The sequence below is a fragment of the Herpailurus yagouaroundi genome, unplaced genomic scaffold (genome assembly GCF_014898765.1).
Source record: "Herpailurus yagouaroundi ecotype Mexico unplaced genomic scaffold, PumYag 197, whole genome shotgun sequence".
Classification (NCBI taxonomy): domain Eukaryota; kingdom Metazoa; phylum Chordata; class Mammalia; order Carnivora; family Felidae; genus Herpailurus; species Herpailurus yagouaroundi.
In genome coordinates this window covers 802011-826245 of record NW_024412428.1, presented here as the reverse complement: position 1 = coordinate 826245, position 24235 = coordinate 802011, and the positions used below count along the sequence as shown (strand labels likewise).

The window sequence follows — 24235 nt, the reverse complement described above, 5'->3', positions numbered from 1 at the left end:
AGCAAGACCCCGCAGTGAGGGTTTTGGAATGTGGGTCTGGAGGAGGGCTGGGGCTGGGTGAAAGCCCATGAAGTCTAGACAGTGGGTAGCTGAGAAATCCTGGGGGAGGCCAGGGGTCTGGAGATTAGCCCTGAAAGCATAGGATGGTCGTCTGCACCTCCAAACTTCAAGCTCATGTGCTAGTTAGGAGTTTTCAATAAATAAAACACACAGATTTTTGTGCTCAGGTTTTTTCTTTCCCTCCTTTGTGGACTACTTTATATTTCAAGTTTCTTGTCATCAGATGCCGAATCTAAAGTGGCCCTTCCGCAGACAAATCTGTGCCATCTGACCATCCAGGATAGGCAAGCAGTCTGCCAGAGCAGCACCCTGGCTCCAGGGCTGTCTTCTGACTCTTCTCCCCTCCTGTCTCTCCCGCAAGGTAAATCCACCGTATTACGTGCCATTGGTTGAGCTGGTCCCACACCCAGAGACGGCCCCCGCGACGGTGGACAGAACCCACGCCCTGATGCGGAAGATCGGACAGTCCCCAGTCAGAGTCTTGAAGGAGACGGACGGCTTTGTCCTGAATCGCCTCCAGTATGCCGTCATCAGCGAGGCCTGGCGGCTGGTGGAGGTGCGTGGGCTGCTTCTAGCCTCTGGCCGTTGGAGGGGAAGGGTAGCCGCATGTCCTGGGGCCGCATGGCGGGGTGGGAAAGTCAGCGCTCAGTCCTGCCTGTCCTGCTCTGGGGACTCTCAGAGGGCAAGCTCTTCTCTCAGGTTCAGTCAACAGGCAAGGAAAATAAAATGTAATGTGGCAGTTCATTGTATGTTTCAGAGATTCCTGTTACAGTAAGTCATTTGATATTCACACCTGATGATAGACTTCTCTGCTTCCTGCCCTTTCGGATCATTACCACATAATTATCTCTGTGTGACAATACTGCATTTTCTCACAGGGTCAGGTTTTCCCCCAGTGTTATAATTTTTCAAGAGGGAAAAACTAGATTTTGAGTAAACTTGTATCCTCTAAAGGAACCCAGTTTATTTCAAGAGCTTGAGGAAGAAACAATGGGTAATCCTTAAACTTGTTAGCTCTATGCTTATCTTAAATATAAATAGGAAGTTATGCACACACACTTAACCCTGTCCTTTCATTAAAAGATTTTACATGTAGCTTTATTTATTCTTAATTTTTTTAATGTTTATTTATTTTTGAGAGAGAGACCAAGTGTGAGCAGGGGAGGGGCAGAGAGAGAGGGAGACACAGAATCCAAAGCAGGCTCCAGGCTCCGAGCCGTCAGCACAGAGCATGATGCAGGGCTTGAACTCACGGACTGCGAGATTATGGCCTGAGTCAAAGTCCGATGCTTAACCGACTAAGCCACCCAGATGCCCCAAAAGATTTTACATGTGATTTTAGAAATCACCTCGCTGCGTACATTTGTACTCAGCTCTACACCTCGCTTCTACATTTGTATGAAGGACCTGGTTCCAGGAAGGATAGACCTTGGAGCAACCCCAGGACTTGCAGTGAAGAGTCCACGGGTCTTGGGCTCAGACTGTGTTTTCTATCCACTTGCTTGTTGATGCTTCCTCAGCTTCTACATGGGTGAACAACACTGTCCATGCTCATGTTGCAGAAACATGGTGGAGCGAGCGAGGGTCTATCCGGGTACGCAAGGCAAGGGGAACGAAGCTTGGGCTGAGTTGTCTGTTCCTGGAATAGGCCCAGAGCTCCTATGGGAGCCCGCCAATCCCAGCCTGACACGGGAAGAAGGGGGCCAGCCTGTGGGCATTGTATTTTAGCTGCCCAGCGCGTGATGTATGTGACCCTCTTGCTTCCTGGTTACAGCATTCTGCCCCGTCCCTGTTAGATTCATCATCTGTCCTGACTGCCGTGTCCAGTTGCCACACAGTAGCTGCAATCCTGTGTCCTTGTTGGGATTTTCACTGTTAAGTTCGTAGTTTTAACTTCCTAATAATTGTAGAATGTTCTTTGAGTATCAGTAGTAGAATATTTAAAGCCACACTGAACTGAAAGCACTTCCTCGGAGCTGTTTTTACATCATTTCCACTTGTCTGGAACACTTCAATAGACCACCAGAAAAGTTCAGTGTTACAGTGAAACGCAGAGAGGTTTTAAGGCAGTTTTTGCCTTTTTTGTAAAGTAATGTAGGCCCAAAGGGGTAAAGAAAAGCCCTGAGCTGAATCTTGCTTTCTCCAGTCAGAAGGATGTGAGCCAGCTCAAGGGAAAACCCGGAGGTTCTGGGGCAGAGGAATTAGGTGGGAGTCACACACAGAGGATCCTCTCTGTGTTGACCCCAAAGCAGAACCGGGGGTAGTCGGGAAGCTCCCAAGTTTGGCAGGTCGGTGGAGGGTGGCAGCGCTCCCCTTGGAGGAGCCGTGGAGGATTCCAATTCTCCCCTTTACTGGCCAGACACGGAGGGCTGGAGGAGTTACTGAATGTGGCTCCTCTACCGCCTCATTTCGTCCGCCCTCCTTTAGATTGTCCCGTCTCTGGTGACCGATGGCAGACTGGGCGTGATCATGTTACCGACTTGCAAGAACGTTCTCACTCTTGGGTCTCATGCCGGAGAGTCCCGCGTGTGTCTGTTGTCGGCTGCAGTGGCACTCACGTACCTGGAGTCTCCATGAGGCACCATGTGCTACAATCCAGCAGGATACAGTTTGTGACAAATTGCGAAGAGGCTACAGACATGACAAAGTGTGAATAGAACCTCAAGAGTTTTCCTTGGTGAATGTCCAGGAGATCAGTCCGTTCTAGAAAATAAAGATGATTTGCAGACAGAATTAAGGCGGGTCTAGAAACTGTAGGTCCCTCTCTCCAGGTTGTGAATAGGGTGACGGGCATCCCTGAGCTCTGTGGTGACAGGTGAAGCGGTCCAGGTGTGGGACAGGGGCTCGCAGAGGGAACATCCGAGGGGGTGGGGTCGCCCGTGTCGTACCTGCTCTTAACCGTTGCCGCCCAGAGACCGCTACTTTGTCGGCCTCCCACACGGTGGGAGTGCCAGTAGCACACCGGCCGTGCGTCCACTCCTGAAGCAGTTACTTCTGAGGGCATAGGAGCCACGGGCGTGGGCTCTGAACACCCCGCAGGAGCCCTGCTTTCCTCAGGCTCTGGGCTTAGCAGAGTCAGAGCCATGCCGTGAGAGAACTCCCCCCCCCCCCCCGGCCACGTAACAAGCAGCCACGGGATCCTCCGCTGGGTTCTCAATGGTGCACCCCAGCAGACACACAAAAGGCACGTTCCTCCTGCCTCCTCCTGGGATTAGTGGATCAACATTTGTGCCCATTAGGTGGGGTGGCCTGAGTAGTCTTGACTTGATCACATGAATTTCTTGAAAGAAAACCTGTGCCGCCTGTGGTCTGTTTCCACCTAAGATCCTGAGGGCCAGACAAGGCGAGCAAACCCCTCCCGAGCCCCACCTTCACCTGTGCAAATCTGCACGCGTGTGCTGGGCCCCGTCAGGGCTGGGGCCAAATGACGCCCCTTTGACTCAGCACGTCAGAGCCAGTTGAACTTGAATTTAGATTTTAGGGTGTTCCAAGTGTACTTCAAAACATTTAAGGGCAACTTTGGTATAAAAAGCAGATCAATTGGGGAAATGTTACAGTGAAAACTGGAGATTTTTATACATTTTAAGTTCAAAAGATCCAAAGGCCTTGCAGAGTTTTTCTTTCAAAGACGTTCTCTCCCGGGAGTGGGTTTCACACGTGGGCCGGGGCCCCAGCCTTCTGGCAGTGAACACAGTGAGCGCGGACGAGCAGGGCCGCCTTACTTCCTCAAGGACACTATGGCTGCTTCAGTCTCGTGCCTTCTGCATTCGCAGAGCGAGTTGAAATTTGGCAGGGCTAGGGCTGGCTGTTTAGGTCCGAGGGCTGTCAGGTGACTCGGCTGCGGAGCACTGGGACGCCTTGCGTAGACGTGGGCCCAGATGCTGCCGTCCTGGTTTCCGGGGTGCTGCATCAGCGGGCGGGTGGAGGAATACTGTTCCTTGCTGTCTGTGTGTCGACAGCTCTGCACGAGTCAGATCCAAGTGTGAATTTCCAGGGGTCCTACCCACAAGCTGGGGTGTGAGCTAGAGTGGGACAGGCAGGGCACCTGGCCGGAAGGACGGCTCGCATTTCCACTTAGCCATGGCGGTGCCTTAATGTGGACGTCAGGGGAGCAGAAGGGTGCTGTTCCGCCACTTGCTAATTTTGTCGACCTGGTAGGTTACGTCGGTCGATTTTCCCATGTTGGACCAGCCTTGCAGACCTAGAATAAATACCACTAGATGTGTAATTCTTTCCAGACGTTGCTGGGGTCAGTTCGCTTATGTTTTGTTGCATCTAAGTTCAGAGGAAACATTAGTTTGTAGTTTTCCTTTTCCTCTCTCTTTTACTATATTTGATTTTGATATCAAGGTAATAATGCATAAAATGGGAAGTTTTCTCTCCGTCTATTTTCTGGAAGAGATTATAACATTTTTGTTAATTCTTCTTTAAATGTTTGGTAGAATTCTCCAGTGAAACCACCTGGGCCTGGAGAAAAACCTCTTTTCCAGGAGGTTTTTATTTATTTATTTATTTATTTATTTATTATTTATTTATTTATTTATTTATTTTACTTGTGAGAGTGGGGGGAGAGAGAGAATCTCAAGCAGGCTTCACACTGAGCTTGGAACCCGATGCGGGGCTCGATCCCACGACCCTGGGATTGTGACCTGAGACAAAATTAAGAGGCGGGCGCTCAGCTGACTGAGCCACCGAGGCATCCTTCCAGGAGGTTTTTAATTACAAGTTCAGATTCTTTAATGGTTGTAAGAACCATTCAGGCTGTCTGTTTCATCTCGGTTGAGTTTGGTGGTTTGTGGTTTTTAAGAAATTGTTCCGTTTCTTCTGAGTTGTTGAGTTCATGGGCATAAAGTTGTTGGCAGGGTCTGTAGTGATATCCCTGGTTTTATTCCTGATGTGGGGCATTTGTGTCCACTCTCTTTGTATCCTTGTCAGTCTTGCTAGAGCTTTGTTAATTTTACTGATTATTTTGAAGAAGCCGCTTTTTGTTTCATCGATTTTCTTTATAGTGTTCCCGTTTTCAGTTTCATTCACCAACTGGAGGGCATATTTTACTACTTGCAGCCAAGCGTGGAGGAGAAATTCTAAGAAAGGTGGGGCGGAAAAAGGTAAGGGAGGCTCCTGTGGAGGCCTGTCCTTTCGAGAAGGGGGAGAGGAGCTACAGGCACCATTTCCGGGTCAGAAAGAGAAAGTGCTGGGAATAAGACACACCTTGTCTTCGTGGCAGCCTAGATCATGACATACTGTCCTGTCATCGCCTGTGATTTTGTCTGCCCCCACACAGCCATGTATGCTCGGCAAGGACAAGGGCTGTCTGGGAACAAGATGGGAGCGAGGCATATAAGGGAACAAGGTTGCTGGGTTCTGTTGTGTTGTCTCACAGACGCCCACCCCGTTCTTCCCCTTCCAGTTTGGCTCAGAACTGGGGGGGAGCAGCCCTCGTGGGCTTGGGAATGCCAAAAGGACAGATCCGGCTACAGTCTCGTAGCCCGAGATTAGGTCACTGGGGGACAAGATCCTGTTGGCCAGGAGTGTGATTTCAAGTCGGTACTCTTAAGCTAATGATCACAATAAAGGAAGTGGTGTTGTGATGGTAAACCCTCTCCCAGACAATAGCTGGGCTTGTACTGCCCATAAATTCTTGCCCCATCCAGGTAGGGCAGGTGGAGGTGAGCCGGAGTGAATCACGAAGCCATCAGCAGATTCTCAGCCTGTTGGAATGTGTTGGTAATGAGCTTTGGAAATTGCTTATCTTGGGTTTTATTCACCCTTTTGAGCAATGTAACCGTGAGGCTGAATTTCTGTTCCTCATGCACTGGGCTGCAAAAATTCAGTTCTTGTTTTCTTGCCAGGTAGGTATAGTGTATGGGATCTGAATCTAATTCCTGTTATGAAGAATTGTTCGGTTAATAAAGTATATCTCAGATCTCATGTAGTAAAATTAACAGAGGAAACTTTTTGTGATAAACGCATTGAGGGTTTTCTGTGGAATTTAATTATTGAGATTCTAACACAGGAATTAGGAGTCAGTCCAGCAAACCCCTGAGGATCATTTACTCATCAGTGACTTCAGTTTGTATGGTATTTAAAAGTTTACAAAGCACTTTCCTTTATATTTTTCATGGTTTACAGATATTTTCAGATCGTCCCATCTTAAAACCATGAGAGGTACATTGTTACTTTTGCCCTTACAGATTAAGACACTGGCTCAAGAGGTTAGGTGATCTGATCCACGTTCCGCAGTCTGGTGGGGATTCAAAGCTGTGTCACTTCTTGTGCTTCAGTGTCTGCACCTGTAAGTGAATCTGTTTCTCATCGGGATGTGATGAGGATTGGATGGGATTATGTATGTAAGGGGCTTAGGACATGCCTGGCATATGGTAATGGTTTAGTAAGTGCTATGGGTTGTTGTGACAGTAACGATGACAGAGTTTTCTGGTTCCCTGCATCCGGTGTAATGTTTTTGGACGCCACAGCTGCCACCAGTGTGTTAGCTCTGAGCTGAAAAACTCACATCCTGGCTACACAAGTGGGGCTCCCGGAAGGCAGCAGGGCCTCACCCGGGAGCCTGTTAGGAATGCACCGTCTGAGATCCCACTCCGGACCTGCAGAAGCAGACTCTGTATTCTAATAAACTCTGCAGACCTTCGTATGCTGCCCGAAGTCGGAGAAGCCGTCGCTCCCTCCCAGGGAGACCCTGGCCTCACAGTCTTGATGGGTTGTATTTCATCTGTTTTAAGATGAACTTTTTATCTTAAGATGTTTACATTTTAACATCTTAGTTTTATGGGCGGCATTTTTCTTCCTTAACAGAACATTAAATACGAATTTAACTTTCAGTTGATGCAGTCTTAATTTTAGGGAGAAATAGTGTATTCTGCTGTCGTTTTTATTTGTCTTTTCTCCTTCCATGTTTTCCTGTGTCTGATGCTCTATATCTGACTCAGGCTCACGGTAGATAAACATGCAGCTTCTGCTTAGTGGAGAGACTGTCACCTGGTCACTTTATAAGTTATGATTTCCAGTCCTAGTTTTGTGACAGTGAATACCTCTGGTTATCCCAGAAGTTACGTGAAAGTCAACTTAAGAAAAGGATTTAATTCACTTTTAATGAAAACACACACACATCAGAGGAAAAGAATGCTGGGCCGTGACTGCCTGGGAGTTGGAAGTGGTCATTCCAGATCGAAGCTGGCCTTCCCTGTGGCTCAGGCATGGATGTCCAGACGGCGTCATCCTTGTGCTGGCCACACCCGTAGCATCCGCACCGGCCTGTAGCCTTTTGATTTCCGGAGCAGGGATGCAAACTGTGGCCAGGTTTTCCTCTTACTAGTCATGGGCCTGTGGGGACAGAGGCATGTCTCTCCAGGAGTGACACCGAATGGAGCAGCATCCCGGTGTTTGCAAATCAGGTGTACCCGTGACCTGTGCTCCCGGTCTTGTGTTGGCGGCCAGCTGAACGAGCAGCCTGCCTTGTCGTGAACTGCTTCGTTGAGAACGTACGGCAAGCTTTTTCTACGGAATGAGAGACACACAGGGGAACTAATGGGGAAAGATGGCCCCGGATCGTAAGTGCTCTACTATAACTACCTCGTACATGTCTCACATGTGCTGTGATCATGGGGAAGTGGCCAGTCATCGGATTTCTGCTCTCCTTTTATAGACCGATATCAGTGTAGGTTCCATTCTCCAAGTTCACATTAATTCTCAGGAACTTTACTTCCCACACGTCCAGCATTCTGCGTGGGAAGCCATATATCCGTGGCCTATAGTTTCTTGGCAGCCTGGGGACACCCGTAGTTTCACTGATGGCTCTTTTCCATCAATGTCCCCCTGTGACCAAGTATGTTCATTCCCTGCCAATCCCTCAGCCTTCTCTCTGGAAGAAAAGCAGTACAAGACAGGGAAGCGAGGCCGAAAAGAAGAAAATAGAGCAGAATCAGGCTGTCACTTGTTCCGCAGGCTCTGGGACCAGGAAAGGCAGCCGTAGTCTTGTGGCTGGAGAGGCTGGACAAGAGAAAGCATGTTCAAAGCAGTGGCTTCCAGGCAGTTGGAAGGTGGGGTTGTGTGAGCGATTTTTCTTTGGAGGGAAGGTGTTGGAAATGCTGTGGACTGCTCCAGGCTACAGCTCACCTGGAATGTGTCCAGCAGGAAAAAGCTGAGGCTTGATTGAGCAAAATATTACGGTGCAGACATTGACGACACCTGCCTCTGTACCTGGCAAGAAGAGTCACGTAGAAGGCGGTCATGCAGAGGGAAACTAAAGGAGCCCAGAAAGACCCAGGGTCCTGCCCTCTGTGCCACACCCTCAACCGTAGGGCTTTCTACATCGTATGTGTTTTAAAATTCAAACTGAAAATGTTAGTTTTTTTTGTTTTAAATTAAAATGATAATGGATAAAGAGTCTGACTGAACCTCCTTGTGGTTGAAAGGAACCGGCCTGCAGCAGTCCTATTGGCCGAGTGTGGGGTCCGGGAACCTCTGCCTCCTGCCCTGGGCCTCGTGTCCTTCCAGAAGTGACACCACCTCTCTCTGCCTAGTTCATTCCTGGCCTGGGCCTCCCTTCAGCGACCAGCCTTGGGCTGGTCTCCTGGCCTCACACAGGAAGGTTCCCTCTCATTTCCCGTCCTGCCCTGGGTCTTGCCGTGCCCTCGCCTGCCTCGCACTGTCCTTCCTTCTTTTGTGCTCATCCACTCGGCTTCAGGCACAGCGTGCACGGGGTCCTCCAGCTTCCCTTCCGCAGTGTGGCCTGTTCTGTGCATTTCTTTTAACTTTCTCACCAGGGCAAAATTCGCCCAGCAGAACTTTTTCTTAAGACATTTTTCTGCCACTTCTGCATTTTTGTTCGCCCTCTTGCGAATAGAGCCCAGACCTCGGTATTGATGAGGCTGAAGGAACGGTCTCCCGCCCCTCCAGCACCTGAAGCACGCTCACCTTTCCACCTCATTCGCACGCCCTGGGTCCACTGTCCCTGTGGCCTCCTGGCCTACCTTTTGCCTTCCAGAGCCTCTGTGTGGCAGCAAGCTCGTCACCCAAAGACATTGAACAGCTCTCTTGGCTTTCTCTTAGCTCTTGTACCCCGTAAAGTTTTCCCAAAGGCGGTCACGCATCTGTCACAACTGTTGTTTTCTTGGGCTCCGTTCCCTTTCTCAATGGGACTTGCTGGCATGTATTGGGAGTGCAGGGCCTTTGGAGCATGTGCATCACCTCCTTTACCAGGACCGTTTTCCAGATTGGTTGAGACCTGCTTTCACCTTGGCTTAAATTCAGAGAGCTTCCTAGCAGTGGCTTGTTCAGAGATCCCAGGAGAAGGCAGTGCTCTCCATCCATATTGCAGCCCTCAAAGGACACTAAGGCTATGCCCCAGGACTGTACCAGAAGCCACACCCATGACTCAGCAAGTGTTTGTTTGTTTGTTTGTTTGTTTACTTAGAGAGAGAGAACGCGGGTGTGTGTGCAAGCGGGGGAGGGGCAGAGGGAGAAGGAGAGAACCTCAAGCAGAGCCCAATGCAGGGCGACATCTCGGAGCATGTGGGAGTGGGGGGCCGTGGGCCCCCCTGTGCGTGGAGCTCCGGCCATCTCCACTCTCCCGAGCTTCTGTCTGACATCATGAGCGTCTTGGAGTCAGCCGTGGACACACTGAAGAAGCTTCGTAGGTTGGGATGCCTTCTCTCCAGAGCAGTCCAGGGAAGACGGAAGCCACTGAGGAAACTGGAGTTTTCTTTCCTCTGAAAGCTTTATTTGCTGGCTGGGACTCATCAGTTAATTAGAATTCCTTCTAGTCGCGATGGTCTGTAAGAAGTCGATGGTCTTTATGATAGGATTTATTTACTGTTTTATGGGAGGTTGCTTTGAGCAGCCACATTGGCAAGCAGCAGAGCCCTAATGAAAGGAGAGCTCCCACTCATTTACTTTAGAGACACCTCCAGACCTATTAACAGACAAACATAATGAAAACATCAACCACATACTCCATTTTTTAACAACCTGCTTGGCATGCCTGGATTACTTTAATAGTGTTTAAAGTAAAAGCTTCAATGCTAGTACTTTAACAACCCTTAAAAAAAAACTCAACGAAAATGCTCTTACCCTACTTATCGTCGCCATCAGGTAATCAGTCAGGACACATGCTGGATCTCAGCTCCACCAGTGTGAGCTGGAAAGTTAACAGACAGTGGAATAGAGGGGAGAATGGAGGAGAGAAGGGGGGAGGGGGATCCCAAGAGAAAAGGTGGAGAAGGGAGGATGCAGGTGACAAATTGTGCAGCCTTGTCACCCGGCCTCCTTCGTGAGGGGCAGGCAGACGCTGGGCAGGAGGCCAGCCTGTGACCGGGGACATGGGAGCAGGAAACTGCTGGAATTGCAAAGGAGGGGCAGGCAGAGACGGGCCTGGGCTGTGTTTCTGGTCCTGGATGGGCACGTACACTCCTCTGTGTTCACAAACCTCTTTGTGAACACTTTTTCCCCTGAGGACCACTGCCCTTGCACACTTAACGTTTGCACAGAAGGGGGGATTCCTTCTGCTGTGTTTGTTCTCAGGTCAAGTCTCTTCCTTTTCTTTCAGAATCTTTAATACTATTGACGGGGCGCCTGGGTGGCTCAGTCGGTTAACTGTCCGACTTTGGCTCAGGTCATGACCTTGCAGTTTGTGAGTTTGACCCCAGGTCGGGCTCTGTGCCGACAGCTCAGAGCCTGGAGCCCGCTTCGGATTCTGTGTCTCCTTCTCTCTCTCTGCCCCTCTCCTGCTCCTGCTCTGTCTCTGTCTCAAAGATAAATAACAATTAAAATAAATAAATAAATAAACAAACATTAAAAAAATACTACTGTTTTTCTTCCTGAAAGCATTGTTATAAGCACAGCACAGTAGGAAAAGACACACCAGGGAATTGTTGCTCCCTGGGGCCTAAAGAGTTCTTCAGCATCCCTTGTATTAGGACAAAGTCTTTCCTGTCTTTCTCTTTCCTGTTTTTTGTTTGGTTCCATTTAAACACTTGAACTTGAAGAATATTCAAAGGGAAAAAATACCACTTACGTTTCCCCTACCCGAAAGCAGTCCACTGCTTTTTTCTGTGTTCCTGTCTAGTTTCTATTAAGAGTACTTCTTGAGTTTCCATTTTTAATGGCTTCCTGACATTTCCTTAAAAAATTTTTTTGACGTTCATTCATTTTTCAGAGACGGAGAGAGATAGACTACGAGTGGGGGAAGGGCAGAGGGAGGGAGACACAGAATCCGAAGCAGGCTCCAGGCTCCGAGCCGTCGGCACAGAGCCCGACGCGGGGCTCGACCTCACAAACTTAACCTGGTTTGTGAAGTGGTAACCTGTCACCACCTACCCGGTATGGTCCGCCTTGTCCCCCTCGTCTCCTTTCCCCTGAGCACCCTCTCAGCAGGCTCTGGACACTGGGAGTTTTACGAATCAGCGTCCTATTGCATCAGCCAGATGTGGTGTTCGGTCGGCTCTACCGCGAGTTAGCAAAATTTGCCCGAGTCATTCTGCAGGAATGTTTATGCCTCGCTTCCAAGAAAAATTGTAGGTTGTGGCAAGAGGCCGAGTAGCTCACAAAGCTGGCTACGAGCCTTTGAGTAGCAGTGGAGCCACACGTAGCAGGCTTTTGTTTCTCAGCACTTACAATCTTGCATTTGCCTCGCCTTCTCTCTGGAAGGTTGCTCGGGTTGGGGATGGTTAGAGCCAGGTTCGTGTCGCATGAAGGAGAAGTAATGCCTGTCAAAGAGTATAGAAAACCAAAGTATATACGTGTCTATGGACGGAGGGAACTAACTCATGGTTCTAGTTCATTTCTCATGAGAAAAACTGTGAATCAGCATGATAGTTCTTAATTTACACTTCAAAATCTGTATTACTTTCTCTAGCAGTCACCGGGACTTGAGTTGGAGGTTTCTAAAAAAAGAGAGGCCAGAACCCCTCGCTCCTACTTGAGTTATTTCCACGTCAGTGATTGTCCTCGTGTAGCCCATCCCCGAAACGTCTTTGCAGGCGGGGAGCTCACTGAGGTTTACCTCTGTTCCGTCCTCGCTCTAATTAGAGATTGAGGTGAGCTCTCTTTTCTGTAACCCCTGCTCCTTGGCCTCTCTGACCAGAGTCATGGTAAAATAAAAGAAGCCCACTGGCCCCTTCGTGCCCCTTTTTGTTGCTTTTCACTATGACATTTTCCTAAGATAAACCTTTCTGGCTCTTGGTTTTCAGTTGAGACAGTGGATCGAGGCCTCAGCAGCTCTGATTGGGAGGGGCAGAGGGACTTGTGCATGGCCTAGCGCGGGTTCCTCCGAAGTGTGTCTGTGTTCCTGGTGGTGATGGTGGCGGCAGCCAAGTTAAAGCAGTGTTTGCACAAGAAAAGCCTGAACATTCAGGTCTGGGTATGGTGAAAAGTAGAGCAGCACAAAACAGAAGAAAAGCAGAAGCTGGAGATTAGTAAAAAAAGAAGTGGACAAGGAAAGCGGGCATGAAGAAAAATGAGAAAAGTAAATGAAAGTGAGGGCCTGCAAAAAATACGTGAATCCAATCAAAATTTAGTATGATAACGGGACGATCGGCGAGAAGGAAAAATGACTGTGTGTAGCTGCTAAGCAGTAGGGGAAGTCGTCCCAGGAGATTCATGCCTCAGTTCTGCCAGACCCCTTCTTCTTCCTTGTCCAGAAAACCAGATCACCCTTTTGCCTACTGCGGGCCATTCGCCTCACAAAGGCTAGGTCCAAGCCATCTGCAGGTGAGGACCATGCCTTGAACTTCTGTCCGCTGGTGAGGGCCGTGTTGGCTGGGCCACAGTGCCCACATATTCAGTCAGACATAGGCTAGATGTTGCTATGAAGATGTTTGCAAATGTGGTTAGTTTAACTTCTATACTCCGTTGGCTTTAAGTACAGGAGATTTTCCTCAATCCCCTGGGAAGGCTTCATCCAATCAATTGAAAGGCCTTAAGAGCAGAACTGAGGCTCCTGCTGCAGATTCCCTCAATCACACAGGCCTGTCCCTCAAAATAAATGTCTTTACGTGTATGTAACCTATGAGTTCTCTCTCTCTGGTGGGATCCTGCCTGATGCATCCCCAAATCTTTACTTGTACTTACAGTTTGTATCATGGTATCTTGCGTTTTCTTTCTTTTTTTTTTTAAATTTTTTTTTAATGTTTATTTTTTTGGGAGAGAGACAGAGACAGAGTGTGAGCAGGGGAGGGGCAGAGAGAGAGAGAGGGGGACACAGAATCCACAGCAGGCTCCAGGCTCTGAGCTGTAGGCACAGAGCCCGACGCGGGGCTCAAACCCATGAACCGTGAGATCATGACGTGAGCCGAAGTCAGACGCTTAACTGACTGAGCCCCCCGGGTGCTCCTGTGGTTTAATTTTAGAGAGAGAGAGAGAGAGGAAAAGAGCAAGTGGGGGGGGGGGAGAATGGGGGAGAGAGAATCCCAAGCAGGCTCCCCACTCGGCTCAGCGCTGGACACGGGGCTCGGTCCCATGATCCTGAGATCATGACCTGAGCCGAAATCAAGAATCAGACACTCAACAGGTTGAGCCCCCCAGGTGCCCGCAAACCAGATTTTAAACCAACAGGGGTCTAGTGTTCGTTGCTCTGTATGAGTTTTTGGAATCTTTCAACCACTCGGGGCTTTTCTTTGTCCATGTGACTTGAGAATTTCGCCACAGAATGGGGGAAGTGCTGATGTCTGTACTGACGAATGTTCGTTGAGGCACAGGCACGCCGGAGTGGGGCGTGCAGCTTACCACCTGTTCCCAAGGAACTGATTGTCAGCTCAGTATGACCAACTCCAGCACCTCTTTCTGCCACTGTGATTATCAGTTGTAATTATTATGGAGAATATTAGCATCAAGACCACAGATGTCACTAAGGACCCGGGTGGAGTGGAGCTTAACCACAAAATTAAGCGCTCTGAGCCGCAAAATGCCCTCGTGTGAACCTTTGGCTCAGTGCTGAGTGCAGCTGCATGACTACTTAGGACCATTTGTTTTCTCTGCATTTGGCTTCCGGGTAAAGACTCAAACTTAGAGAATCTACCTCAGAAAATCCAGATGGGGCAGAGAGAAGGATTGAGGAAGAGAAGATATTAAAACTCTTTCCCTCTTCCCATTTGTTCAACTAATGAAGAGTAACTGATAAGACACAGATGGTCATTTTGGGGAACATTTGGGAATTGGAGGAGAGTGTGGCTGCCCCCGCCCCCCGTGTGGTACCATAGTGCGGAGAATCCTTCTAAGGCTTTATTTAGTCGGAGTCACTGTTAGCTCACATACTTACAGATCAAAAATGACTACTCGTGGGTGGCTCACTTTTGGGGTATTTTGAAGCCCTTCAGAAGTCAGCTGAACACAGTATTTAGAGGAAGACAGCGGGGGCGAAGAGCATTGCAAGTGGCAGGTAGCGTCCATATTTGCATCCTTTACAGTCTGAGTGCTGTAGGGACACAGCGCTCCTTGTCCCCTGACAAGCACTCCTTGAGGCTGGTCGGGATGCTGACCTGGACCCCGAGGGAGGGCGAAGGAGAGTCTGCAGAGCTCTCGCCTGGCTGCCCTTCACAGCATTCCTGAGCTCACAGGGTGCAGGAATGCTACAGCAAATGCCTTTAGGCAGCCTGGGGAGGGGACCCAAAGCCACCCTTCCGGCCCTGAGAGCTGGGTGAGGAGGGAGAGGAAGGCGGGGGAGTCCTTTCAACAATTCGGTTTCTTGGCAGTTCCGGACATTACTCTGGACCTTTTGTGTAGCATTGCCTCCTTGTTGCTGCCCCTCCCCACTTAAAAGCTTTGCTACCAGAAGCGAAGAGGGGTAAAACTTGTTGGCATTTGAGTCAACTGAATCAGTTAATTTGGTCTCCTTAGCAGTCCAGCTGAACATTTGGCAGGATGATTTCAAACGGATAGGAAACCTGGTGAGACGGCGGGATAGCCCAGCAGACTAGCGGCGCCTTGCACGGGTGACACCATCAAGTGTTGGAGAGGTTGCCGAGAGCGACGGGGACCCACATACACTGCCGGAGGCAGTGAGCACGGGTACAACCCCCCTGGAAAGCACCTAGCATCATCCAGTCGAGCCGAAGCTCTGTGTGCCGTAGGACAGCCGCTCTCCTCTTGGATGCGTGCCCCACGGGCCAGGAACAAGAATGTTCCCAGACATTTGTGAGCAGTAGGTTGGATCAGTAAACTGTGATTTTATATGTCAACAAGGGAGGCCAGACCGCAGCTGCACACAACACAGGTAAAGCTCGACACAGGTAAAGTGGAGTGAAGGAAGCAAGCCACAAAAGAATGCACAGCGTGAGTCCGTTTTGAAGAGGAAGATAGGCAAAAAGCAAACTCTGCTTCAGGAACATAAACATAGATGGCAAATCTTAAGAGTAGACAAATAGTTACTACAAAAGTCTGGATGTTTGCCTCCAGGAGGGAGGGAGGAGGACGCAGCCAGGAAGACCAGCATGGCGGTGTTGGCAGGTGGGGGCGAGGTGTGCTTGGTAATTCTTCTCTAAACCACGTGTGTAGGTTCATGCACATCTTTGTTTGTTTTGGGTGTGCCCCCCCCCCCCCCCCCCCCACACACACACTAAACTAGATGGAAAGCAGTTCTTTCAAACAGAGTTTCTCAGGCATGCCTAAATGGTACTTGCCCGTCGTGGGTGGCTCTCTTTGGTTCTTTGGCCCCAGCCCCTTTCTGGTCCCTTTCCCAACACCGCCGTGGTGGTCCAAGCACCCCCAGGGACCTGAGACACCGGTGTTTTCTCCCTCAGCAGCTGATGCAGTGATGGAGGTAGAGGAAACAAATCTGCTTCCTCGCTCAACCTTGTGGGTGACTCTGAAGTCTGGAAAGTAGCGATGTTGCAGAGTCCCTGGAGGAGGAGGAGGAGGAGGGACAGCAGGGGCGGGCTCTAGCCTCCAGTTCCTGAGTGGGGAGAGCCTGGCCCAGACCTCCCGGGGCTGCCTAGAGGCCAAACAAGCCTCCTCCTTGGCCAGAGGGCCTGGTGAAGCCCTGTGATGAAAGCTTTCCTCTGCCACAGGGACAGCCTCTCAACAGGACAACAGACAGTCCTTCCAAGGGAAGGACAGGATTTGCTCCAGAGCAAAAGAGTACGGGGTAGGGTGGGCCACTTGTGTGAGCCTGTTCCTGGGGGCCGGGTGGGTGCGCGTGCCTGGTGTGCCTCTGGGGGTGTGGGCAGAACTGCGATTTCCACAGCAGAGCGCTCTGTCCTCCCCTCCGGCTGGGGACTGGGGGCCAGCAAGGCTGCCCAGGGAAGAGGTGTGAGCCATGCAGGCGCACTCGGTGGCTTCTTAACGGAAGGTAGACGTGGCCTAGCTGTGAGGCAGGAGCATCTGTCTTCACTGTGCTCTGTGTGAAAGAAACTGGTCAGGAAAAAGGAACTGGAGACTTCACAGTAATTCTAGCAGTCTGACCGCAGCAAAGACCAGGGGGAAATCTGACGGCCTTCCCCCTCCCCCTCCCCCCACCCCACCCCCATCTGCCTTCTGACAGCTGAATTGCCCAAGGTGAAGATCTCCTCGGATGGAGACTCAACTGGCCGTGGCCTCCTGGATCACGCACACATGTGCTTATGTGCCCCTGCTCATTCCAAAAGCCGTGAGAGGTCGAGGCTGTGCAAAGAAAGGCCAAGTAACGCAGATGGCCAATCTGACGTCTGACCTGAACACATGAGAGCTTGCCTCTTGCTTTGCAGTCCACATTTGCAGAAGATTCCAGGGCCCCACCTTGCAAACAGCACCGGTTCTAAGCTGCATTTCATCAAAGGATGTCATTTTTATGAACTCATTAAAAGCTGGACAGGGCTGGGCTTGCAGGCGGGCAAAGCTTGGAGGATGACTCTTCAGTTCTTTTGATGGCTCCGGTCTTAGCGTCCAGATCTCAGGCTAATATGTAGAAGGTCCTTTCTTGTGCTTTCCCACCAATGCCCTGCTCTTACTTCTCTCCATTCCCTTCACCCGGTCCCCCTTCTCCAAAGCTGCGAGTGACACACAGCTTTTAGGGAAGGGAACGGAAGACAGTGGAGATTGACACATAAGATGGGAGCTTGATTGCAGCTCTGGAAAAAGCGAGTTGGTATTTGACCCTCTCACAAAATATTCTCTTTTCAGGATCTGTTTATATGTTACAGTTTTGTCACGCAAAACCTGTGAAACACATGTAGAATGAAAATACTATTCTGGAGCTTTGGAGAGTATTTTGGGATTGTGCTCCAAAGGAGTCAGCTTGAAAGTGATGGCAAGAACGTTGTTTCTCCAGAGGACTCATCTGTGTGCTGCCCCATTTTCTCCATTTAGGAAGGAATAGTGTCTCCGAGCGACCTTGACCTTGTCATGTCAGATGGCCTGGGCATGCGGTACGCGTTCATCGGACCCCTAGAAACTATGCATCTCAATGCAGAAGGTACGCTTTGCTTCCGTAGGGGCTAAGATGGGAGTTCTGTGCTGTTTAGTGTTCTTAGGGGTTTTGTAAACAGTACAGTTTTGCCTTTTTGTTTTTAAACAACTGGATAGAAACAGTATCCTATGAAGGAGACGGCGGCCAGCCCTGGTAATTCACAGACGGGGGCTGCGACAGGTCGTAGTGTCCTGAGATGTCAGTCCACATGGAATCCATGAACCCCAGGGCTCTGCGCGGCAGAGGGCACTCAGGCGGGAAGGAAGAGAAAGACAGATGCGTGTGGTCATGGAGACTTTGCCACGTTACCCGGAAAGTTGTGTTCTCCTGAGAAAGATGATGCGGCTGTTTACAGAGGCAAGGAGAACAGATAGGGAAATGCCGTACGTCTCTCCTGCCTAAACCTGAGCAACTTCCAAGTGTGACATTTGGAGCTGGAGGCTTCCCGCCAGGAGGCTGGGAGGCCAGCGGGGAGGCGCCTCTGCAGGGGAGGGGGCTGCGCTGGGCACGGGCCGTGCTCGGGCCAGGCCAGTCACCCCGACTTCAGAAGCCGACTGAAGCCGACTTCAGAGGGTCTGGGGAAGTAGGGCCGAGCCCACGATCTAGCGACTCCCAACAGGAAGATAGATTGAGAAAGGTGAGAAGCTTCCAAGAATGAAACTGTCAGCCACACTTCAAGTGAATCAGAAACAAGACGCCATTCGGAAAACAAGCACCGAAACCTACACTAGACTGAAACAAAATAAGTTTAAAATGCTATGAATAAAAATCTAGGCAAATATCACCTAAATGTCATCAGTACCTGCTATCTCTTAGTGTTGAAATTACAGGTAACTTTTATTACCTCTTTGCCTTTCTGTGTTGTTACAGTTTTCATAATTATTGCCACGTTATTTTAATTTTTATATTATACCTGTAAAACGTATGTAGGGAGAGAAAGGGAGTGTTGTATTTAGCTCCGACGGTCCACACTTACTTGAAATACTGAGAAACTGGAACTTATCCAGAAGAAGAAGGTGAGCGGAGAAGTGTGTGTGTACGCGCGTGGGTGTCTTTTGTGGGCGTGGACGTGGCAGACAGACGGGTTTGGGCTCAGCACGTGGCAGGAAGTTTCTGGTTCCTGCGGCTGACGTTGAGGGAGAGGGCCATGCTGCCCACGGTGAATAGAGCAGCTGGGGCTGGTTGGCCACCTGGCAGGATGTTTAGATACCGAGCAGAGATGCCTGTAATGAAGCTGGAAATCAGGAGTCTGTCTGACTGAGGTTTTGTGATTCCACAGTTTTGGCAACGCTTCAGTTTTCACCACCGTAATTGACGAAGTACGACTTCCGGTGAATACGTTGGGGCAGTTTCGCCAGACGTAATCTTGCAGGCGCGCCTACGGTGCCTTGCGGGTCGTGGAGGTGGGGTTCAATACCCGACTTGACTCTTCCTTAGATGAGCGTGGCTGAGAGCCGCTGCAGGAACAGGGAGCTCTGTCCTAGCACGAGCATCTTACTTTTGCGGCAGGAGGACAGTCGAACACAGGAGGATAATGTAAAGAAAGAGGCCTCTTTCTTTGAAAGTGAAACGAGGCCGCCTGGGTGGCGCAGTCGGTTGGGCGTCCGACTTCGGCTCAGGTCACGATCTCGCGGTCCGTGAGTTCGAGCCCCGCGTCGGGCTCTGGGCTGATGATGGCCCGGAGCCTGGAGCCTGCTTCCGATCCTGCGTCTCCCTCTCTCTCTGCCCCTCCCCCGTTCATGCTCTGTCTCTCTCTGCCTCAAAAATAAATAAACGTTAAAAAAAGGAAAAAAAAAAAGTGAAACAAGGGTTTTGAAGTATCATTAAAATAAAGTCTGGGAGAATTTCAAATGCTTTTTCGGCCGGCACCTTAAAGGTGGCAAACGTATTTAAACACTTGGCATCATATCAACACGGCTTGATAACTGCCATGTTTTTCTCTCTAATTTTCTTTTCTTCAGAATAATAAGATAACTCAGGTATCACGAGAAATCAATAGGGAGACAGCTGAGAACAGCTCTGACTCTCAGACAGATAGAAACAGAAGCCAATGAAACCAGAAACTCCAGAACCAAATAGTGTGGCAGACAGGAAGGAGGCCCGTAACAATTTTTCAAACAAAGCAGATATGATAAGAAAACCTAATTGGCTTACTATGATAATGGTGGACGGATGTAGTTTTCAACTTCAGAGCATTCCAAAGACCAGAGTTAGAGTGTTATAAGATCTGGCTTGTAACCGATGGAAATGTTCATTATTCTTCATAGTGTCATCCAGAATATATCAAGATTGGACGGAGAGGGCTCTTTTTTTCTGATGTCGTTCTCCTAAAGCCAGCATCTCAGGTTAAGGCTGGTTATTAGTCTTAAAGCTACAGTTTGTCTAGAAGTGGTAGAAGTATTTTAGGATTTGTCTTTAATAGCACCTAAAAACCAGGAGGCCAGCTTGCCTACTTTGCCTTTTGGCTGAATTTTAAAAGCCACCCTCAGCAAGGACAGACTCTCTGAAGAGGGGGTTCTGGTCAGTGGAGCCAGTCGGCCTGGGTTCCTACCTGATTTCTCAGCTAACTAGCCTAGGGGCACCTGGGTGGCTCAGTCAGTTAAGCATCAGCTCAGGTCATGATCTCACGGTCTGTGAGTTCGAGCCCCGAGCCAGGCTCTGTGCTGACAGCTCGGAGCCTGGAGCTGGCTTCGGATTCTGTGTCTCCCTCTCTCTCTGCCCTTCCCCGCTAAGCACTCTGACAGTCCCTCTCTCTCAAAAATTAAACAAAACAAAACACCATTAAGCTAACCAGCCTCTTGCAAGCGAGTACCCCCCCCCCCAATCAAATGGGCCTGGCAACAGGGACTCCTTTCAAGGGTGCTGTGAGGATGAAGCCAGATGGAAATGTTTGTCTCGATGGCTGACACAGATGAGGTCCCTTAATCAGTATTCTGTTCATTCGGTGTCTTGTCTGGTTTTTTAATTCACTACTCTTCCAGTTTTTTTTTTTCCCTTTTTTAACTCTCCCCAAAAGATTCACAAGTGCATGGGGAAGAAATACAGAATGAATACAGATTAGGGCATTTTTGCAATAGAATAGTGACATCTCCAGACTTCAACCGTTTGGATGGTTTCTTTGCTAAGCTTTCAGACTACTGGGTCAGCGAGGAGAACTGCCCATTTGATACCTATAGCAGCTTTTTGGGCGCCTCATGACTTTACTTCTACCTGGAGAATGACTGTCTGAGAATCGGCAAGGCCCCGGAAATCACCTCCAGTTGAAGCCAGTGTTTACCATCCTGCCTTGTAAAATTTCCTCCTGTGTAGAGATGCTTGTCTTTTTTTTTAATTTATTTTTTTTTTAATTGAGGCGCTTACTTGCTGGGCTTGGCTCATTTACACAGGGCTGTTAGTTTCAGTGAAACAGGTGAACTGCTGGAGCTGGGACCTTGTGGAGTTAAGGGGCCCCAGGTGGGTTTCTGTCTCCACCCGCCTCCCTGACTTCAGGTGAGGTCTCACTCAGGTGGGAGTTAGATAATGTTGCTCTGTGCTTTGGGGCCTTTTTGATCTTCCTTAATAAGTTCTGTGAAACTCTGCCTCTTAAAAGCAGGTGAATTCACGTAGGTGTGGGTTCATACGTCGGTGCGGGTTCATACGCTGTGTGGAAACCAGACTCCTCTGGTGAGGGTAGCGGTCAGGGCTCTCCAAGAAACTGAACACCCAGAGCTCGTCTCAGGAGCTGTCGCCGCGGGTGACAGTAGGACCGTGTGCCTGCTGGCTGTTGCATAAATGCAAACAGAGGAAGGCGCTCTCTCTCTCCACCCACCTTGGCTTATGTTGAAGGTTCAAGAAAGCACATTGTCTCGCCCTTGTGGGCTCACAGCTGAAGAATTTCAACTTAGAAAGCAGCAAGCCACGCTGGATCTAATCTCATGAGAATCACGTCTTTCCCCCACTTTTTCTTATTCCATATAAGCATCTCTTAAGAAATCAGGTTCAGGGGCGCCTGGGTGGCGCAGTCGGTTAAGCGTCCGACTTCAGCCAGGTCACGATCTCGCGGCCCGTGAGTTCGAGCCCCGCGTCAGGCTCTGGGCTGATGGCTCGGAGCCTAGAGCCTGTTTCCGATTCTGTGTCTCCCTCTCTCTGCCCCTCGCCCGTTCATGCTCTGTCTCTCTCTGTCCCAAAAATAAATAAACGTTGAAAAAAAAAATTAAAAAAAAAAGAAATCAGGTTCAAAATCCTCTAAAAAGCTAAGCTCGAGAGAGTTTTGGGAAGTATATTGTTGAACAGGACAGAGGGCAAGGACGTGGAGGAGAGAAAATACAGGCGAAGGCCCGGGTTCGTAGTAACGTAAGGGAAGGCTGGACTAGAAGGACAGAAGGTGAAATGGTTTCTTTTCCTCCCCATTTCCAGTGAAATTAGTATTATGGGATAATTGCCACGCACCTCCTTTCATAGTGTAGAGAAGCCAAAGTTATTGGTGGAAATGGAGTAAAAACGCTCCTTTTAATACTTGCGTAGTAGAAGAGGACAGATTGCAAATAACAGTAGCGATGATCAGTGTCCTGGGACGTTGCAGGTCGTGACTGTAAGTCACCACAAACTTGCATCTTGGGTAAGGGGGCGAGCCCTCCCAGCGGTGTCCAGCTTCTCTGCAGGTGGTGGGGGACGGTCTGCAGGCACGCGCCCTATTGGTTCCTTACCTTCACCACAGACAACGGGGCTGTTTGTCCCAAGAGCCCGAGGGCCTGTTACAGAAAGCATTTTTATATTAGTAAGAGTGAAATTTTCAGTGGTTTCCTGAACAGTACGGAGGAAGTTATGAATTGTGCGACAAGGATTTTTACTATCTTGTATTCTAGTTTGAAGAAATAAATGCCCTTTAAAACGACAGATTTTACAAAAGGGAGAGGGAAAAAAGTTCTAGAAAGCCCTTGGGAGACTAAAATGACTTCGCAGGGACAGGGAAAGGCGAACACTTATTCAGCAGATGTAAAGTGATCCAGAAGTGAGACACAGTATGTGCACAGGACCCTGTGGGTTACTGCTCACACGGGGGGGGGGGGGGTGGAATTGGTCCCTGGGAGCCTCTGCTTTCATTCCAGGAGGGCGGTCCTCGGCTACAGGAATGTTTCCCGTCTTCTTCTCGTTTGGTATCTTTATACCTTGCTTGATCCTAGTGTCCCTGCCCCGCCAAAAGGAACACACTGTATTCGCGTCTAGATTTTATCACCTTTAGTTCGAGTAAATAAGCAAATGGATGAAGTGAAGCAGATGTTTAATTTTCAAAAGGAAATAAACGCACGGGTGGTTTTCTGTGTTCCAGAAATGCCATGCCATTCAAGATGGCTAGCCAGTGTAGGACATTTAGGAGCCTCCCTGAATCCCGACTGTCAAGTTATGCTACGTCAAAGGAAACAAAACTCCTTATTTTTATTCGAAACCCCTTATTTTGAAACGACAGTATCTACCACTTAATTATAGGTGCTAATGTCAGAAAAGTTGGTATGCTTGAAATGTGTACCCTTGAAAACGGTTTCCCTTCTAAGAGCAAATTGGGTTTAACTTTAGCACTCTGAAAGAGAAAGGAAACCATTTGAGCCCAGATGGACCCCCGGTGAATGGAGGCTTTCCCGTCAGTGTAGCCGCACCCAAACCAGGCCCCAAAGAAGCTGTTAAGAGTGTCGGGCGGTGGTCATTTTTATTTGAACTTACTCAGACACACTTGTCGTGGCGTGGGTGGGAGCCACGCTCTGGGATCTCCGCAAAACCCACAGTTGCCTTTGTTCCCTCGCTCTCTCTTTCGCCTGACTCGCCGACCACGGAGTCTGGTTCTGGAAAATGTCGGACATGGGCCAGAGGCGGAATAGCAGGCGGCTCCGCGCCTGGCCTCGGCGGGGCCCGGGCCTGGGAGACGCCTCCCGGTGCACGTACCCGGGACCGGCCTGGGACCTGACGCGTGTCCCGGCGCACGCCCCCGCACCGGCCCGGCCGCAGGTGCCCGCGGGGCGGGGCGCGGGCCGAGCTGGCCGTTTGCCTGCAGAGCGGGTCCCGGCAAGCCCGCCCCGCGTGGGGAGGCCGCGCAGCCTGCCTGGGGCTTCCTCCCGGGGCACCGCTGCCTCTCCCAGGAAATAGCAGCTTCGGCCTCAGCCGGCCCGCGCTGCTTCCCCCTCTCCCCCTCCCCTCCGGGATAAGCCTCCTCTCCCTGGGTTTCTCCACCAGAATCCTAGGGTCCCGTCTTAGCCCCCGAGACCCAGGCTGCCCGAGGGCCCCGGAGCTGCGGGAGCCGGTGCAGAGCAGCGCCGCCAGGGGACAGATGCCGCCCCGGGCTCGGGGTGGCTGGGCGCCGGTCCACTGGCCAGAGCGGAAGCGGGTGCGCCCGCGGAGCCTGCCTCTCAGGTAAATGCAGCCTGTGCCTAGAACCCGCCACCTTGCAGACTCCCAGCAAAGTGGTGACTAGAACTCAGGGAGCAAGTGCGAGACGGGGGCGGATTTAGGGAGCTTTGACACCTTTGGTTCTTAGAAAATGAATTCGAGGGGCGCCTGGGGGGCCCAGTCGGTTGAGCGTCCGACTTCGGCTCCGGTCGTGAGCTCACGGTCCGGTCCGTGGGTTCGAGTCGGGCTCTGGGCTGACAGCTCGGAGCCTGGAGCCTGCTTCTGATTCTGTGTCTCCGTCTCTCTCTGCCCCTCCCCCACTCATGCTCCGTCTCTCTCTGTCTCTCACTAATAGTAAATAAACGTCAAAAAAATTTTTTTAAATGCATTCGAGCCGTTCACAGAAGTAACCTTACAGACACA

At 50.1% G+C, this 24235-nt stretch overlaps 1 protein-coding gene and 1 long non-coding RNA gene across 3 annotated transcripts in view; both read left to right on the top strand.

The window, feature by feature from the left end:
* Positions 1-24235, top strand: part of CRYL1 (crystallin lambda 1) — a 130157-nt gene that overhangs the window by 104527 nt on the left and 1395 nt on the right. For both annotated transcript variants that reach the window (XM_040447979.1, XM_040447980.1), the window contains 2 exons: positions 422-616; positions 17356-17461. In XM_040447979.1, coding sequence (XP_040303913.1) covers positions 422-616; positions 17356-17461 — 301 coding nt within the window. The remainder of the gene's footprint in view (positions 1-421; positions 617-17355; positions 17462-24235) is intronic.
* On the top strand, positions 20144-21753 carry LOC121012711 (uncharacterized). The gene is made up of 2 exons (XR_005782246.1): positions 20144-21431; positions 21668-21753. It is a non-coding gene; the product is annotated as an uncharacterized LOC121012711 (long non-coding RNA).